The 19,920-nt window shown below is 39.0% G+C and overlaps 1 protein-coding gene across 6 annotated transcripts in view; it reads left to right on the top strand.

The window, feature by feature from the left end:
- CDC14A (cell division cycle 14A) overlaps positions 1–19,920 on the top strand; it is a 175,489-nt gene that overhangs the window by 136,265 nt on the left and 19,304 nt on the right. For 3 of the 6 annotated variants that reach the window (XM_058439535.1, XM_032155245.2, XM_058439533.1), the window contains 5 exons: positions 3,590–3,749; positions 14,098–14,210; positions 15,266–15,313; positions 17,346–17,468; positions 18,189–18,726. In XM_058439535.1, coding sequence (XP_058295518.1) covers positions 3,590–3,749; positions 14,098–14,210; positions 15,266–15,313; positions 17,346–17,468; positions 18,189–18,645 — 901 coding nt within the window. In that variant the 3' untranslated portion in view covers positions 18,646–18,726. Of the gene's footprint in view, positions 1–3,589; positions 3,765–14,097; positions 14,211–15,265; positions 15,314–17,345; positions 17,469–18,188; positions 18,727–19,920 lie in introns of those variants that run through there. The other 3 variants (XM_032155246.2, XM_058439534.1, XM_058439536.1) reach the window with 2 other exon arrangements.

The following is a 19,920-nucleotide window of genomic DNA, read 5'->3' as shown; positions in this document are numbered from 1 at the left end:
TTAGCCCACTTCTTTAGGCCAGGAGCTGTCTCTGTTTCCGTAATAGCTCTGGGCTGGTGGAATAGAAGGTACACAAAACAGATTGCTACTCAAGTCATGGGTAGAGTAGGCCTAGGCCAAGCTAGAAAGTGGGTTATGTTTCTATTTGAAGTGACCAAATAGTGGCTTTGGATGGACTTTGGGGTCAGGGTTGGGTTTTTTGGGAAAATTGTCCAGGATGGAAGAAGGATGAAGATAAAGAGTTCAGTTGGTGTGGAGATGGGATTAGGCTGGGCTTAGGGAAGTGAAGGAGGACAGGTCAGCCACACACACAAGCCTGCACAACAGCCTCCATTGTGTTCTGGACTCAGAACTAGGAATATTCACTATAACAGCGTAACTGACTTGAATTTCATTAGAGGAATATTAAAAGCAGATGTAAAAAAAGACTGTGAAGCCTCTAGATCAGAATCAACTGTAACTTGGCTCATGATAAGCCAAATTATTTAGTTATTTTCTTATGTCCCATGCCTGGCTAGCCTAAACCCAACTAACCCAGGGCAAGGACATGGCTGAAAACAATGACCCCAGCACTGGCTGTACTTCTTAAGGCTCTATTCAAACCAAGACACATCTCTTCCTGTCATTTTAAAGCACATGCCCTATTAGCAGAGGGTCAGTAAATTTCATGCTGTCTTAGAAAATGCACTATATTCTTGGAGAATGTACTTTGAGCTGGTGTGTTAGCTTCATAAGATTTGATTTTTACATACTAAATGCTTAAAAATACATGTTTTACTTCTTTTGTTTGAGATGAGGCTTTTAGGGAGTAATAGACACCACAATAAAAGCTAGCATGGTTTGCATTTTCAATAAAAAGGAATTTGCGTGAAGTGCTGCTTTTTCTCAAGAAGCACTTGCGTACAGCATTGCTTAGCAACACACAAATCAGCTCTGACACCTTATTCATCTTTAATATTCAGGTTCAAATCGAGCCTTTCCAGAGATGGGACAGATTGCGTCTTTCAAACCAAGCAAGTGAAAGTTGTCACTTTGTAATTTTCATCTTTAAGTTGGCAGCAGCATCAGAATTTTCATTTTATAACTTCTTTTGGAATTGGAATTTTTTTCAACTAGCCTCTTATGTCCTTCTTCTCCTCTGTTCTCACTTTGTTTTTTATTCCTAAAGACTCTTAAAAGGTCTTTCCTGTATTTTTGGGATCAAATTTGAATTCCTTAGGATGACATGCAGGGCCCATCTCTCATAGCCTCTGCTTCAGCCAAATTAAACAATTCATGTTCATAAACATGCTGTTTTCTTTGATATCACTATTTTTCCAGCCCACATTGTTTTCTTTGCTTGGCAATACTCTTAGCTGGGTAAGTCCTGCTCGTCTTTCCAGATACTTCTGGAATGTTGGGGAACTTCTTTTTGATTCCTTCAGATTGAGTAAGGGGCCTCTTTTCCTGAGGTCCTGTGCAAATCCTGATCATAGGGTTTATAATATTGGACTTCATTTGTTTGCTTTTCTCATCCTAAACTTGAAATCCCTTCTTGAGAGACAGGGATTCAGTCTTTCATCCTTACATCCTGTCCTTCCTGTGTGTTTCATTTATCTGAATTTCTCACTATTTATGACAGAGCTGAATCTTCTCTTTTTTGTAATCATGATTTTTATTCTTTTCAACCTCTCTCTCTCTCTATATATATATGTATATACAGAGAGAGATATCAAAAGATATAGATATATTTTATTATAAATATAAAATATTTTATTTTATGTTATAAATATAACATAAAATATATATTTTATTATACTTTAAGTATATACTTTAAGTTCTAGAGTATATGTGCACAACGTGCAGGCTTGGGAGCCTCCATCCGTGTTCCCATAAATGACATGGTCTCATTCTTTTTTATGGCTGCATAGTATTCCATGGTGTATATGTACCACATTTTCTTTATCCAGTCTATCACTGATGGACATTTAGGTTGATTCCTTGTCTTTGCTATTGTGAATAGTGCTACATGAACATTTGCATGTATGTGTCTTTATGGGAGAATGATTTATATTCCTCGAGATATATACTCAGTAATGGGATTGCTGGGACGAATGGTAATTCTGTGTGTCACTCTTTGAGGAATTGCCACACAGCTTTCCACAATGGTTGAACTAATTTGTACACCCACCAACAGTGTATAAGTGTTCCTTTCTCTCCGCAACCTCACCAGCATCTATTATTTTTTAACTTTTTGATAATAGCCATTCTTACTCGTGTGTGGTGGTATCTCATTGTGGTTTTGATTTGCATTTCTCTAATGATCAGTGTTTTAACCTGAATTTTATGTGATATGTGAAATCTTTGTGAGAAAGTATTACTCAATCCTGTTGCTTTAAAAAAAATCTATGTTCTTACTGGTGGCATCTCCTTGATAATGCTATTATTTCATTGGATGTTGATTTTTTTATGACGAACCACAGTGTTTTTAGTTTAATTCTATTCTGTACAGTGTGTTATAGGATAGAAATAAAGTGATTTTATGGGATAGTTTATCTTATAGGAAATGTATGAAGCTGACCCCATCAATAAAAATAAAATCCTCAGAATGTCATTTTGCTTACATATTTTAAATTATCTTCGTATAACTTTGAAAACAGTTGTGGGCCGGGCGCGGTGGCTCACGCTTGTAATCCCAGCACTTTGGGAGGCCGAGGCGGGCAGATCACAAAGTCAGGAGATCGAGACCACGGTGAAACCCCGTCTCTACTAAAAATACAAAAAATTAGCCGGGCGTGGTGGCGGGCGCCTGTAGTCCCAGCTACTCGGAGAGGCTGAGGCAGGAGAATGGCGTGAACCCGGGAGGCGGAGCTTGCAGTGAGCCGAGATTGCGCCACTGCACTCCAGCCTGGGCGACAAAGCGCCACTGCACTCCAGCCTGGGCGACAAAGCGAGACTCCGTCTCAAAAAAAAAAAAAAAAAAAGAAAAGAAAACAGTTGTGATTGTGCCTTAATGAATGAAAGTTTATACATGAACTTCAAACACATTTTCTTTTGTAAGGACAATCTAACTGAGGATATAAGCCTTGCTTTTAGATTCTAAGAGTAGGTTTTTAAAGTTATGTGTGAGGGCCTTTCATGGTACCACCCAAAAGTAGGTATGTAATACTTTTTTGGGTAATATCTCCATTTAACTCAGGTTCTTTCATGTACAGTTTTGAGTCTAGTTATTCTCTCTGTTTTTATAAATAGTCATATCAAATTGCTATTTGAGAAATTGAAGATTTCAAATTTATATTTAAAAGACAAATGGGCTTATAATCTTTATTGCTGTGGAATTTGTTCTTAGCATCTGAGGACTTTAGCAGTCAACTATATAGACAAATATTGGAAGATGACATTTATGTTTAATATAGAACCTTATTTTGGCTTTTTGAAAGTGACTTCATTGTTCTTTATTCTAAGATATCATAATCTTTCTAGTCTGATTTGTAAATGCTTATTTGCTAAATCTTTTCCTTTATAAGACATCATACCTTTGAGATAAGAGTAGATTGTTTTAAAAATAACTTTTTCTTGTCATTTTTGTTTTGTTTTGTTTTTTATACAGAAAACAAGCATCGTTGTGGGTCCAAGGAGACATTTTCCGATCCAAACTGAAAAATCGACCATCCAGTGAAGGAAGTATTAATAAAATTCTTTCTAGCCTAGATGATATGTCTATTGGTGGAAATCTTTCAAAAACACAAAACATGGAACGATTTGGAGAGGTAAGTTTTCCCTAGGAAGATTCTTAAAACTGATGTTCTGCATTTGTTTCTCAGTTGGACCTATATAACAGCAGTGTCTTTTCTCTGGATGCCGTGAGTATCAAGTTTTTAGAAGCAGAGTCATCCATCTATATAGCAAGAAGCAGAGGAAAGAAACCAATTGCCCTTAAAAAAAAAAGCTATAATTTAAGGAGTAAATTATAAAGGAGGCTACTTTGGTAAGGCAGAATATTTATAGAAAGGAAACAGAAAAGCAAACTTTCCATTTGAAAATTAAAATAGATATCAAGAAGAAAAATTTTAATGTGACAATTGAGGAAATAATACATACCACAAGTGGTGCTTTGAAAGCCTCAAATTCATGCTGATTTCTAAAGTAAGTGCCTACTTGAAAACATGATTAGGGTACTTTTTTTTAAAAAAAATTAAGGCTCTACTGTAAACAAACCACCATAAATAGTTGATATGTATTGTCTGATTAATATTCATAACTACCTGTTGAGTTAGGTAATACTATCTCTATTTTATAGGAAGGAAATTGCATATCAGAGATGTTCTAACCTCAATGTCAAACATGGTTCAATCCATGTCTGTCTGAGTCCAAGCTTGTGTTTTTTTATATCACACCATGTTGCCTCTGAATAAAAATAGAAGTGATTTACTAAGAATTAGGATTATGAGCATTTTTGGAACTAGAAACAACATTGAAACACCATTTGTTTGGTTCCACTATTGTAGACACAAGAAACTGGGGTCCCAGAAAATTTGTGATTTGTGCAAAGTTCCAGGGTTGTTTAGTAGTGGGGCCACTTTGAGAACTGGACATTCAATTCCTAGTTTAGGTCTTTCTACCGTGTTATGCCTGAGGTGAAGCTAAGTATCTGGTTTATATTTTTATATCTCTAAAGGAGAAAAGAAAAAAAGGACCTGTTCAAAATAGTGGAACAAGCCAGGCAGGGTGATATGTGCCTGTGTGGTCCCAGTTACTTGGGAGACTGAGGTGGGAGGATGTTTGAGCCCAGGAGTCGAAACTGTAGTGAGCTATGATGGCATCACTGCACTCTATCCTGGGCGACAGAGCAAGCACCCCTGTCTAAACAAGTAAAAAAGAAGAAAAGAGAAAGAAAAAATGTAGAAGCAACAAGTGTAGATTTACATTCTATTAGACAGTGACCCATTAGACCCGGACAAGGGCCTTAAACTAAATACTATGGCTCAAGCCTAGCCCACAAGGAACCCAGAATGGAAAGAACACATCATAGCTCTCTTAGGTTAATGATTGGCATCCCAAACAGATTTCTTTTTAGCAAGAAAGATAGCCAGAGTGCTTGGAGATTGGGAGCATGAGTTTTCTTTCAAGGACAAAGGATGGAGACCGTTGGAAGAACTGATTTTTAAGCCCAGTGCTCTGTTCTCCAGGATGGCCACTGATGAGGTGACTAAGTTTACCCATTCGAGTCATCTGTCCTGATGAAATGTACACCTTATCCAAGGTCATGTTGATGTTAGAGCCTTTGTTGACTTTTTCTTGTCTCTGTGTTCCAGTCTCACCTATTAAGAGCAAATAAAACGAAAGGCTCTGAACTAAGATTTTAACGTGATAATATAGCTAAGCAAAAATACCTTTTTCTTGCTGTAGTCAGCATTTCCTTCCCAGGTTGAGTTCAAGTAAATAGGGCTTTGAGTTATGAACTCTGAAAAGACAAACATAAAGTTAATCCCGTTATCTGAGAAACATATTTACTTTGCAGGAACACAGTACTTTCTATATCATAATCTTGATTAAGTTAACATCTGGTAGTTAGAACATTTTATTCTCATACTCTTTTAATCCCCAATTTGTTGAACTTAAGAATACTTAACATTTATGTATCACTGTGAGGGTAAGGAATGCAATATGATTGGAATTTTAAATAAGTCAGTTTTAAATATAAGTATATATAAGTCTACTCCCCCGTCTTAGTCCATTTGGGCTGCTGTAACAAAACACTACAGGCTAGCCGGCTTATAAACAACAGAAATTTATTTCTCAGTTCTGCAGATTGGGAAATTCAAGATCAAGGCATCAACAGATTTGTTGTCTGGTGAGGGCCTGCCTAGTGGTTCATAGACAGCACCTTCTGTATCTTCACATGGCAAAAAGGGCAAACAAACTCTTAATGCCATCACCTTGGGGGATTGGGATTTCAACATACGAATTTTGGGGGCTACAAATATTCAGACCATAGCACCCCCCATCATTATATTAGTTTTAGCCTTTGAAATGCTATTGTTTCTGAAATTCAAGAGCAGAAATGAAAGAATTCAGAGATGCCAGAGAATGATGGTATGGTGAATATTTTACACAGCATCATGTATAGGCTCTTGGACTACTTTATTAACTAGTTAATGGCTTTGTGCAAGTAACTCTTACAAGCACTTTTCTTGCCATGCTTATCTAGTGCCAGCTCTGGAATATCACACGAATATGGAAAATTCGCTTACTCAAAATTGGACTCAACAGAGTTGGTGATGTCTTTATTGTTCTTATAAATTGCACATGGAAAAATAGATTGAGACTGCTGTAAGAATTTAATGTGTTTCAAGTTGCATGCAGGGTAAATGTCCATGGAATTTCTGGATTTACTTAGTTTGTATATATAGAAAGTGCAAAAAGGCAGTATTCCTCTTGAGATTGCCTTTAAAAAAAAGATTAAAAGCAGAGATTCTAAATTATTTTTTTCTTTCTAGGCCTACAGTAATTTTCTTGTGATTAGTTACTAGGAAGCTCTGTATTACCATATTTGGAGAATTCGAATAGAGTTTTTTAGGCCAGGCGTGGTGGCTTATGCCTGTAATCCTGGCACTTTGGGAGGCTGAGGTGGATGGATCACTTGAAGTCAGGAGTTTGAGACCAGGCTGGCCAGTGTAACGAAACCCCATCTCTACTAAAAATAGAAAAAAAAAATTAGCCAGGTGTGATGGCACATGCCTATAGTCCCAGCTTCTTGGGAGGCTGAGGCACGAGAATCACTTGAACTCGAGAGGTGGAGGTTGCAGTGAGCTGAGATCATGCCACTGCACTCCAGCCTGGGCAACAGAGCAAGACTCCGTCTCAAAAAAAAAAATATACAGTTTTTTAGTGCTTAGGATGTAGGTGAAAGGAAAACATCCAGAATGATATAGGTCATAGTGATGGACTAAGTTGTGGTTTAGTGATGGCCTGAGTTGTGGTTTAATGATGGACTAAGTTGTGGTTTAGTTGTGGTTCTTTGCCCACTTAGGGTTATGAGAAATAAAACAGAGGCTTCACCTTTATTGAGCCTGGACTTCAGTGCTGGGCTGGGCACTATGAAATATACACAGCCCATCCTGTGGGTCTAGGTTAGGCTCCCTGCTCCCTGCTCCTGCCTTGCACTATACTTTTCCCCCACAGTCCTCATCCCTCCTTCCCTGCTCGGTGATACTCTCTAGGAAGATAGAGACTTTTATTTGTCTTCATCATGATTCTATTTTTGGCAAAAGGCCTTAATAAGTATTATGTGAATGGATGAAGAAGGCTTATAGTTTCAGAGAAGAAAAAAGGACAGGGACATGAAATTAGTAATAATCTAAGCTACGCAAGTGCATTATGTGCTCAAATACAAAATAGTACTAGCAATAAGTGCTCACTTTAACATTTAGGGGCCTTTGGGTCCGTTATGGCTTGGAGTTATTTTAAAAGATAGAATTTAAAGTACTTTATTTAAAGGGCAAATATTAAATCAGGATCTTAGCATGAAGGTACTATATGCCAGGAACTGTTTTAGGCACTTGACATTAATGAACTCTATTAATACTTACAGTAGCCATATGAAATAGGCACTGTTACTAGGCCCATTTACAGGAGACATACCTGAGGTAGAGGTCAAACCATCTGCCCAAGATCCTGAGTACATGGTGATGTGGTCATCTGAACTTCTGAGCTCTGGCTCCAAAGTTTGTGCCCTCAGCCACCCCCCTGGGAGGCATCTCACTATACTCTGCTAACTCTCTACGAGGTCTTCAGTGTGGCTTTAGTAAATTATATACAGTAATTTTGAGCAAAACTGTAACCATTCCCTGCTAATAAACTTCGTCCAGAATTACAACAGGGTTTTTACATTTTGTCTTTCTACTCTAGGGCTATAGGCCAATATTAGCATACCAATCAGTAGATGCTCTTGACTTAGTGATATTAATTAGATACAGGTGCTGCTAATATTCAGCCAAGTTCATACAAATTGACAATCAAGTAGACAAGAATGTAGTGTTTTAATTACATCTTTGAGATATTGTGATTTATAAAATCCATCAAGTACTCATAAGCAGGGTACATCTTAGAAAAATCTATGAAGTAAAAATTAAATCTCTAATGTCCTGCTTTTTAAGCACCTTTCTTTCCCCCATTATGACAGTGAAGACCAGTTCTAATCTGAATGCCATTGGGATCCACCAGAGGTTATTAAGCAGGGGAGTGACAGCACACAGAATCATGGTGCTGGGAGATCACTCTGGCTATGGTGTCATATAGGGCTGAGGGTGGAAGGCCAGGGAGTTGGTGATGGGGAGGTCCAGGTTTTAAAGGTCCCAACCAGTGGCAGTGGCAGTGAATGGGGCAGCCAGAAGAGAGATGTGGGTAGCTCTGATAAATTCAAACTTTTTATTGATCAGAAGCAGCTTATTATAAAGACATCTTTGCCTTTCTCCAGCACTTACATCTCATAGGTTCAACATCTGAGAGCTGAAAAGAACTTTAGAGATGACCCAGCCACCTTTCCTAGCCAATTTATTAAAGTCTGCTAAAAATTCCATTCTCATCTTTATCTTCCAGTTCTTGGACTTCTATTTTTACTCATTTCCATTTAAACTGTCTATTTATGTCATTTTTCTATTATGACTCTTCCATCTTTATTCCCTAGTGTGCTATATTCTATCTCATAGATCTTTTCTTAATGAGACTTTCCACAGCCTTTCCTATAGCTTACTGTGCCAGGATTTTGTTTAGGTTTTGGTCAGCAATTACTTTATCCAGCTGAAATCTGTGGACACGATTGTGTATAGAGAAAACAGCTGGTGGAATAAAATATTTATTCTTCATGTTGTTATTTGTTCTTTCACTAGGTCATCACTCATTTTTTTTTAATTGTACTTCTTTTGGTACAATATTTTAGTTTACTGTCATTTTCTTGCCTTTATGTAGGGCAGTCCAGTATCCAAAAGGAAGAGTATTGCTGCTTAGATCCTCCAAAGGGCAATGGGGCATCTGAGAGCAGACCCCTTGCCTGTGGGGGACAAAGATAGGAGGGTCTTCCCTGGACTAGGTAGGGTTCTTCATTATTGCCAGCATCAGCCAAGTGGTTTTGTTTCTTTTCAGCAGATTCCAGGGAATCTGCTTCTCCTGGACCAGCTTGGGACAAGAGAGAGTCTGCCCTGGCATTTCGTAGGGAGAGGGGCTGGAGCCTAAGGGCAGAATGGAGGCCCAGGTTGGGTTCTCCTCATTTGTCATTTGTGAATGTGTTCTTTAGTCATCATGAAGAATGAATCTGGTATAAGGAAGGAGGCCTAACAGCACCTGATGAGAAAAGCCTTCAAACTCTCCCCTGGCTACCAACTCATGAGATTGATTTGTGCCGCACAATATATTATACTGCATTTGCTAATAAACATTTTCCTCCCACAGGCTCTTATGACTTGGTATATCTTATAGGATCAACCCCCTAATAAATATAAGGCTTGTTATATTTATGTCTGTGTGTCTTATTCAGTATTCCAGGAGGCCAAAGACCTTTTCCATATAGCTTTTTAGTTCCTTAATTCTGTAATTTAATGTAAATATGTTTTGAATAATGTTACTATTTTTGTTGAGTTTGAAGGCTATTTATTAATCACTGAGAATTTTATAGTTTATATATTCTATCTCTCATAGTCCTAAAAATGCCCCACACTTTGTACAGTGGCCACAGAGACAAAATAAAAGATTAGTTTAGACAAAAAATAATACAGTTTACATTTTATAGATTTTTTCAGACCTGTATTGCCTGTCTGGATCTTTCCCCCTTCTTCCCGCTCCTCAAGTCTGGACCCCCATGTGGTTTCCCGTACTCTCATCCAATCCATCATCTCTCATCAGACTACTGCATAGCCGCTTAAATGTGTCCCTCCCCCGAGTCTTGACCTCCAATTCATTCTCACAGTGATCAATGGGAGGAAATATATGCAACATATGCAAATGAGGGGGTCGTGTGGGTATAAAGAACTCTTACAAATCACCAAAATACTATGTGCACAAATAAAACAATATGGGAACCCTCCTGGCTGGTAAACATAAAAAATGTTCTACTTCCCTAGAAATGGAAGAAACACAAATTTAAATGATGAGATGCTATTTATGCCTATCAAATGTATTAAAAATGTATGCAGTATTGACAAATGTTTAGGGAATAAAAAGCTCTTAAACATTGCTAGTTGGAATTTACAATGGTACAGCCTTTTTGGAGGGCAATTTGATCATATGTGGAGGATGACTTTAAAAGGAATTCCACTTCTATGAATTTGTCTTAAGGCAATAATAAGAGAGTCTTCATAAACTATGTATATATAAGAGTATGTTTGTTGAGGCTGTTTATAGTGATGAAAGACAGAGAATAGCCTAACCTAGGCTATCGGTTAAATAATAAAATTAGGCATATCTAGGCAATGGAATTTTATGGAGCCATAAAACGACAGAGATTTTAAAAAATTTGCCCTGAAAAACTTCCACTGTATGTTTTTTAAGTTAGAAAAGTTACAAAGCAGCATATGTATGTAATACAACCTCTTTTTGTAAGGAAGAAGTAGGTTGGGGGTTTTATATAGCACAGGGAAAATTCTGGAAGACTATGTGGCAGAATGTTAATGTGTTTTGCTTTTGATGGTAAATATATAGGTGGTTTTAATATTTTTTCATGTTTACCTATACTTTATTACTAATGACAAACATATGGTAAACATATCTCCATATATATGGTAAATGCATATATATTTAAATACATAAAAATATATCATAAATATATCTGCATCTCTCTCTCTCTCTCTCTATATATATATATATATATATATTTTTTTTTGTGATTTTGAGACAGTCTCTATGGCCCAGGCTGGAGTGCAGTGGAACGATCTCGGCTCACTGCAACCTCTGCCTCCCAGGTTCAAATGATTCTCATGCCTCAGTCTCCCAAGTAGCTGGGATTACAGGCATGCGCCACCATACCCAGCTAATTTTTATATTTTTAGTAGAGATGGGGTTTCACCATGTGGGCCAGGCTGGTCTTGAACTCCTGGCCTCATGTTATCCACCTGCCTTGGCCTCCCAAAGTGCTGGGATTACAGGTGTGAGCCACTGTGCCTAGCCAGATACTTTTTTTTTTTTTTTTAAGAAGAAACACCTCTGCCTTCGTGGTCATCACCACCACAGCCACCCGAGAGGAGCTGGGGGAGAACGGTGGCCCGCAAGGCTGATCACAGACAATGTGGTGACTCCCGTGAGGGTGTTTAAGTAAACTTGAGGGGAGGAAGTAAAAGTATGTTAAATCTGGGTAGTTAAGTGCATGGCTGTGTATTGTAGTATTTTTGTTGTTTTCTGATTTTGAGATGTATCATAATTTACAGAAATATTTGACCTTTAAGATTCACAGTAGAATGAGAGAAAAATACATGTAAAGTAATTATAACTTAAAATGTACTGTTACTTAATTTTCTGTTTAACTGTATATCTTTTAAAATGCTTTTATTCTTTTCAAGCAATATATGATCACAGCTTAAAAAATATCAACAAGTGTTGAATTCTAGCAACAAAAAATATCAGTGTCCTTTCTCGCCTTTCTGTATCTCTGGACCCACTTCCAAAGGGGGAAACCTCTAGGAAAATTATAGTATTATTTTTAGTGCCATATTTCTATTATAAATACCTTGTTTATGTTGCTGTTTTTTAATTGATCAATTCTGGACATTTTTCTATTGCCTCCTGGTTGTTGTAGACAGGATGCAGCTCTTCTAGCTCACTGTCACCACCACTTCCCAATATAACTATATTCGTTAAATCAAATCATGTGCACATTATTACTATGTAAATATTGTTCACGGTTTGAGCTTAGTAGTACACTATGACTGTTTTCTTTTTTGACGCTCTCTTTGTTTGTCCTAGACTTAATTGCCTTTTTTAATTTGCATAGTTTTCTATGCATTTAGGAAAAGATAATGCTTTAAAAAGTTGTGCCAAACAATTTTAAATTTTTTCAAAATCTCAACACAGCAAAATTCCATTCTAATTCCATTCTTTTCCTGAAGACATTTCTCCCTTCTAACTTGGACTGGTTGTTCTTAGCCCTGCTGTGTGTGTGTGTGTGTGTGTGTGTGTGTGTGTGTGTGTAAAGTCCTAGGATCAGGACTATATAGTCTCATTCTCTAACTCTTCTTCATATTCTTCAGTTAGATCCCTAATTTTCTTGGATCTCATGTTGTCTTTCCTTTTTTCCTGAAGAGCATATCCTGTAATAGTTTTCTCAGAAAGGTTGTATGGGAGGTAAATTTTTATATCTGTTTTACCTTTATACTTACCTGAAAGGTTGAATTTTAGAATTACAGGTTAAGAATCATTTTGTATTTATAATTTTGAAGGTGGTTCTAGTGGGAAACACAAAGATCTTCCTAGTTGGAGGAACAAATAAGCTTTCCTGGTACAAAAGCACCTGGTTGACAATGAAACTGATTGTGGCAAGGATACTGTCAGGTCCTCCTAGAAGCTTTCTTGGCCACTCTCATGAGGGCCTATGTGTTTTTTGGCTTCACCTCATATTCAGGAAACTGGCTCTGTGCTAAGTAACTGGTAACATCCCAGCACATTGAGTGCTTACTGCAGCCTGGTGAAGCTAAGCTCACCTTCTCACGTGCACCATCCCACTGGCAAGCCTAGCTGTCAGATCTTCCTGATTTCTGTTCTTGCAGGCTTCTTTGATGGTAATAAGTTCCTCCCCCATTGGGGTTGTATGGATAGAACTGAATGGTAAAACTGATTCCTGGAGATCTTTTAGAAGTGCAACTTGAGACTCTAAGAGAACCCTCTCTCATGAAGACTCCATGATCCTGTGACTGTTGAGCTGGTATTCTTCTTGGGCAGGACGACCTTTCCTGGGATATTGGGCTGCGTCACTTGTACCCATTCTTTAAGGGACTGCCTCTAGGAAGCTTTTGTCCTTATTCTTTCTTTCCCACTGACCTTGTGCTTTGCATTTCTTTATTTCTTTTTTAAACTCAGAGATGTGATGGTGAGGTTTGGTCTTTTTACTGAGTCCCAGGGTTACCTGTGGAACCCAACATAGGTGGCAGGGAATGAGGAGGTATTGTGATGAGAAATGACTCAAATGTGACTGATGGAAGTACATTTTTCATCAAACAAGAGTTCTAGTTTTAAATAGGGGAGGGGACTATTATGGCTGGGAGGGATTTTTAGCAAATCCAAGCACTTTGATATTTCAGTTGAGGAAAAAAGGCAAAATACAGTCTTCACTGGTGCAATGACAGTGTGCTATGGCATATATTTTAGAAAGAACATTGCATCTTGGGACAAGAAATCTAATTTTGAAGTCATACGAAGGTCATTAAGAGTTTATGGGAGCTTGGGCAATATTCCTAACTGCCATGAGTATGTCCTTTTTTCATCGATAAATTAAGGGTACCAGTGCCTCCCCCTGCATCAGGGCTATTGAAGAGACTAGCATTTGAAGAGACTAGCATGGTACTTCTGTTTTTCAAACTATAAAGAGTTATTTCAGAAGGAAAGATCTAGTGAACGTGGTCCTTTAAATCCTTTTGAAAAGGGCTTGTGTGCTTTTACTAGTGTTACATGATTACTGTGTTAATAACTTACTGTATAGTTATCCTAAAGTATTTTTATCTTGTATTTTTGTAAACAAATTATGGAATTTGCAGTGATGGCTCCTGGTAGTATCTAAAAACATATTTGTACTGCATCTGTGGGCCCTTCTGTATCTAGGCTATATTCCAACATATGATTGTGTCTGCAGGAGAGAGTCTCCTCTGTTGCTGTCCAGTGTAACAAACAGCTCCTTTTATATTCTACCACATCTATTCCCATGCTTCTTTGATTTGGAATTTGACTTGTTGCCTATTGAACTGGCAAATAGTCGAGGGTTCTTTTGTGTAAACTTTGACAACGCTGATTCATAGTACCTTTAGTGACTTAATCTATATTAAGATAATCTGTATAAAATGTATCTATATATGTAATCTGTTAAGAAACCTATATAAAGCCAAATTTTGACCTTTCTGTGGAACGTGTATTTTTTTCCAGAATAACTTAGAAGATGATGATGTGGAAATGAAAAATGGTATAACCCAGGGAGACAAACTACGTGCCTTAAAAAGTCAGAGACAGCCACGTACCTCACCATCCTGTGCATTTAGGTAGATCTCTTTTAAACACTTCAATTCATAGTGTGCTTCCCTTTGTGAATAGAACATTTAATCTTCTCTTTAATCTGTAATCTTCTCTTTTGAATTTTGTTCTACAAATACTAAGTTTACTATTTTGTGTTGTTTATTAATTATTTTATCACTGTTGGGAGTAGCTAAAGTTTAGAAGTTTATCAAAAGCAACTGCTGCATCTCAGTCTCTGGAATTCTACCTTAAGCTGCAAAGCATTTATCTCTGGGACTCTGTTTCAAATTCCGTTTGGATTTCTCCCCTTCTGCTGTGAATGAGTTTCTTGTCCTGTGTTGGATCCTCACAGGTGTGCTGAGGCTTTTGTATTGACTCATAGTGTATATAAAAGTATTGTATGCCAGTCTCTGGCAATCTAAGCTAGTTCCTCAGCTTTACCTTCTATTTTTGAAAAGTTTAATAAGCAATTCTTACCTGTGCCTGTGAAGTTATAAGCCATCTTGACTTATGGAATCAATGATGAGACTTGACTTCTGATCACAACATTTGAAACCTGCTGATAGCTCAGATTGGGTTAAAAAAAAGGGGAATCAAAAGGTGCAAACATTTGTAAATATCATCATTTTTTAAAATTACAATATACTGGGTGGCAAGACCCCAGTCCACAAATTAATATAATGGGAAGCAGCAGCATTTTTTTGACTTATAAATAAGAGATACACATAGCAGAAGGATGTTTTGCCGGTATGGTAAACACCAAACAGATTCACAAGGAATTTAGTTTTCATGTGTAATCTGGGAGAACCTATAACACTGTAGTCAGATTGGGTCTTTACTGAGTTCCTGATCTAAGGAATAAAGGTTCATATTGCTCAAAGATGAGGTTATCATTTTCTGCAGTATTATGAGAAAAGGGGATAGCAAACCTGGTTCTGGGTAATCTAATATCCATTTGCAAGGTTTCTCCCTTTTGCTAATTTAATATTTTTACTGGTTTGATACCATTTGATGTGCCTTGTGGTCTTTTTGAAAACGTGTGGCCTGGTGATATGTGAGCATCTGTCTTTGATTTCCGCAGGTCGGATGATACAAAAGGACACCCAAGAGCAGTATCCCAGCCTTTCAGGTACTGCCAATGAGGTTGAATGTCTAGTAGCTTGTAAATATATGCTTCCTTTTAGCCATGTTTCCCAAGCCTCAAACACGAAAATCAACTGTACACAGCTTTTTGCTTTTTAAATTGCTTCCTTTCTCTTCCATATTGTTTATGCCTTATTTTTAATGCTTACCAAAAAAAAAAAAGGATTTTTTTTTGCTGGCATGCCCACAGGGCTGTGTGGTGGTGGTAGAGACATCAATGTATTTTGTGCTCTTAGCACATTGTGGGAGGTCTCTAAGAAACTACAGGTGCTCTGCATCTTTCCTTTTGATCTAGTGATAGATCTAGCTTAAATTATTTTCATTTTTATTGGTCCTCTTTCCCTCTATTTTTTCCCAATCAGCATGCATTCGTTCCCCTCCTTTATTTCCTAGTCTTGTTTTCTTCTCTACCTTCCTTTTCAAGAGGGAACACTAGTTTGTTCTGTGGAAAAATGTCCCCTGAAACCTCCTGGAGTGGTACCACAATCCGGTGTGGCACTTGGTGAGAGCAGTAGAGACGTTTGGCCAAGAGTGTTGATGAAATAGGGGAAAGAAGCTCTTCACCTGCTGGTTCTTATTCATTCTTAGGTTTAGGACTGTTTAGTGAGGGCAGTTCTAAGAGGGCTCAAGCTTCTGGAGCTTCTGGAGAAGCTCGAATTGCTTCTTTGTAGAACTTTTTCCATTTTTATTTTGCAGGCAAAACATGAGCTTAAGCTGCTGTTTGGTGGGTGGATAATGAAGGAAAGAGTCTACAAGTAAATAAGCTTTTCTCTAGCAGAGAGGAAAACAGAGTTCAGCTATATTAAATGATTTATCTAGGATCAAACAGATTTGGTATTAAGATTATGACTGGGCCCTGCCTCTCCAGATTTGAGTCAGTTTTTCCTTTTTGTCCACTTGGCAAATATTTATTGAGCACCTGCTCAGAATCCAGCATTGTGCTAGCCACTGGGAATTGAAATGAGAGAGAAGTCTTTGCCCTCAAGGAGCTTATATCAAGTAACGGAGATAGACAAATACCAGATGATGCAATATGGTATAAGAGCTATGATTACTATGAGAATATATGATGAAACATATATTGCTTGGGAACTCAGAGAAGGCTTGCTTGATGAGGTAACAGCTGATTGGACCATTAAAGGCTAAGTGTGATACAAGTGGGTCAAATGGACATGGAAGAAAAGATGTAGAGGATGGGAAGGAGATGAGAAAATGCCCTGGCAGGGAAAACAGTCTGTGCAAACTGGACAAACGTGTGGACGCTACCCATTCAGGGAACTCAAGGCATTTTTATGTAGCTGGAATAGAGACGTCCAATGGGAAAGTGTGGAAAGAAGGACCTGTCCAGATTTTGGAGGGGCTGCAGAAGCCAAGCAAGAGTTTCTATAGGCTTATGGGCACAGAGGAAAGATGAAATGATTTAAACAGTGAAGTGACATGATTCACTGAAGGCTATTCACAATTTGAATTGTTTAGGAATAAGATTAAAAGATGCCACTCGTAGTCAAGGATAAGAAATAAAGATGGCCTCGCCTAGGGTAGTTTGTAGGGTGAAAAGGAGAGGATGGATTTGAAATATAAGAAGTGGAATCTAAGGTTGTGCTGAGGAATGAATACCAGTGGCAAAGAAGGGCAGTGACCCAGGAAGACAGGATCATGGCTAAGAGCAGGACTTTGACTCCTGGGTTTGAATCCCAGGTCTGCTATTCACTAACTGAGTGACTGGATGAGGAACTTTTCCTCTGTGTTTTTGTTTCCTCACTTGTAAAGTAAGGACAGCAATATTAGCTACTTCGTAGGGTTGTTGTGAGGACAAGCTGAGCTGACATCTTTAAGGTTCTTAGAACAGTGCCTGGCAGAGTTAGCGCTGTGTCAGTGGTGGCTGCCACTGCTGTCATCACTATTAGGACCTGCCATGATATCTTTAAGATTGATTAATTTATCTTGTCCTAGTTAGTTGCTGAATGTTTAAGATAAGAATACTTTATTGTGACAATTTGCCATTTTTCTCCACAAAGATTAAGTTCATCCCTGCAAGGATCTGCACCTACTTTGAAGACATCAAAAATGGCACTGTCCCCTTCAGCGACGGCCAAGAGGATCAACAGAACTGCTTTGTCTTCAGGTGCCACTGTAAGAAGGTAATTTTTCTCTCCCTCTTCTAAGGTGCTGGTTTGAGGTAAAGGAAGCTTGCAGCAGGCGATGAGTTTAGCTGCAGTTTTGTCAGAGGAGGGGACAAGGGAGAAGAGGAGAAATGATGGAAGACCCTGTGATGTTCTGGGGCTTCCGTTCCTGTCTTGGGAAGGCAGGAGACAAGGTTGTGGAGGGAATGGTGCAGAGCGTGCTCTTCTTCTAGAGAGTGAGCAGCTGGCTTAGTGTGATCCAGAAAATGGAGTTCAGTTATATATACAAATGATATTGTCATTTCTCAGCTGACACGTATAGGCAAGGGAGAACTAACCAAAATGGGTGGGATGTTTGATGTAATCATGTGATTGAATATGTACTTAAGTCTGCTTTTAACGCTCCCCTTACATGGCCCTTTTCCTTTACTTTCCTCCCCAGGGTAAATAAAACTCCGTGATGTTCTATTTCAAGATCTGTAGTCAAAGTGTTTTAGCCAGTTTCTTGGGTCCTAGTTAATTGCTTTTGACAAAGCAACTTGATATGTATAACTCAAGGCTACATATTATCATAACACCAAGGGTGATGAAGAAGCCATTCTGACATCATTCACATTGATCAGACTCATCTTCATCATGTTCCCCTAATGTCATGAGTATGTGTTTTAGAAACATGAGCTCTGTGTGATTGTACATTGTTGTCTGTTTTTTCCCTCCTCACTTGTGTTTTCCATTCAGCTTTTCCATAAACTCCCGGCTAGCCAGTTCTCTAGGGAACTTGAATGCTGCAACAGATGATCCAGAGAACAAAAAGACCTCCTCATCCTCTAAGGCAGGCTTCACAGCCAGCCTGTTTACCAACCTCTTGAATGGCAGCTCCCAGCCAACTACCAGAAATTACCCTGAGCTCAACAACAATCAGTACAACAGAAGCAGCAGCAGCAACAGCAACGGGGGCAACCTGAACAGCCCCCCAGGCCCCCACAGCGCAAAGACAGAGGAGCATACCACCATCCTCCGACCCTCCTACACCGGGCTTTCTTCTTCTTCAGCGAGATTCCTGAGCCGTTCTATCCCTGTAAGTTCGGAGACACCACCTCCTGGTCCTCAGAACCCTGAATGCAACTTCTGTGCCTTGCCTTCCCAGCCGAGGCTGCCACCAAAGAAATTTAATAGCGCCGAGGAAGCCTTCTGAGCGATGCCTTCCCTCTGTGCTGTGAAACTGTCTATGCACTACATTCTGCTAGCTCCTCTTCAAGTAAATGCCAAGTTTCAACTGGGTTTTCTTCCTTCCTTCTTTTTCTTCCTACCTCCAACTCCTTTTTAAGTAGTTTCTCTTAAAAGGGAAATAGCTTTCATTCTTTTGATTGTGGGCATTGTTGACTTCAGTTACTTTTCAGTTATGTTTCCAGTCACTCTGAATATTTGGTGCTAAGCCAGGAGCTGATTCATACAGTGGATAGCATTTGCTGGGGGTGTGCTGGTTTGGGGAATTATGGCTTTTTCCACATCATGTATCAGTGAATTAATTTTGGAGTATTGAAACGTGGAAGGTGCTGAATGAACAGTATCTTCCTAGAACTAAGCATTAGGCCACTGAATATTTCACCTCCTGCAAGGAACTGACCCAGAATAAAATAAGTGGCAAGTGGAAGATGTTTCTAAGAAGGGCTTATAGGTAGGTACCTGGGATGCAAGGGGGGGAGCAAGCAGAGTATCAGGAAGGTGTTTAAAAGTAGCCAGCACTCTTCTAGAGAAAGGTGGGAAGACCTCCAGACACATCTTACCAGTGAGATCTCTATTTAGGTTACCAAGCTCTCTTTAACAATCAACAGTACCTGGTAAGCTAAACTCTGTTGGTAAACTCCTATTATGAATTACTTTAATAACCTGTTTTGATTGCCTCTAGGGGTGTTGAGATCTATAGGAATGTGAGTTTTGACTTGAGAGGAACAAGGACAAATAGGAAGGAGAAATCAATCCTATATATTAAGGAAATATGAAGCATGGTACATATACATACAGTGTTGCAGCACTAATTGTACTCAGGGCATGAACAAGCCCTGGGTGTCTTGGACGGCTCTGGCCTGGTGTCCCTTCACGCTTGCTATTCTTGAAACATTTCCTCAGCCATCATCTAGGGAGTGGCTGCTTCTGTAGAGAAGAGGGGAGGAGGAAAGGTGCTGGTGGCAGTGTGCTGCATATGGCCCACTCAGCAAAACAGGAGCCCCATGGCTCATCCTTAATGACATCTACTTTCTTTAGTTGACAGTTTAGAAACCATGAGGGTGGGCCAGGTGCAGTGGCTCACGCCTATAATCCCAGCACTTTGGGAGGCCAAGGCTGGTGGATTACCTGAGGTCAGGAGTTCGAGACCAGCCTGGCCAACATGGTGAAACCCCGTCTCTACCAGAAATACAAAATTAGCTGGGCGTGGTGGTGCGCACCTGTAATCCCAGCTACTGTAAGG

The sequence above is a fragment of the Hylobates moloch genome, unplaced genomic scaffold (assembly GCF_009828535.3).
Source record: "Hylobates moloch isolate HMO894 unplaced genomic scaffold, HMol_V3 SCAFFOLD_5, whole genome shotgun sequence".
NCBI classification, from domain to species: Eukaryota; Metazoa; Chordata; class Mammalia; order Primates; family Hylobatidae; genus Hylobates; species Hylobates moloch.
This window is presented reverse-complemented; position numbering and strand designations above follow the sequence as displayed.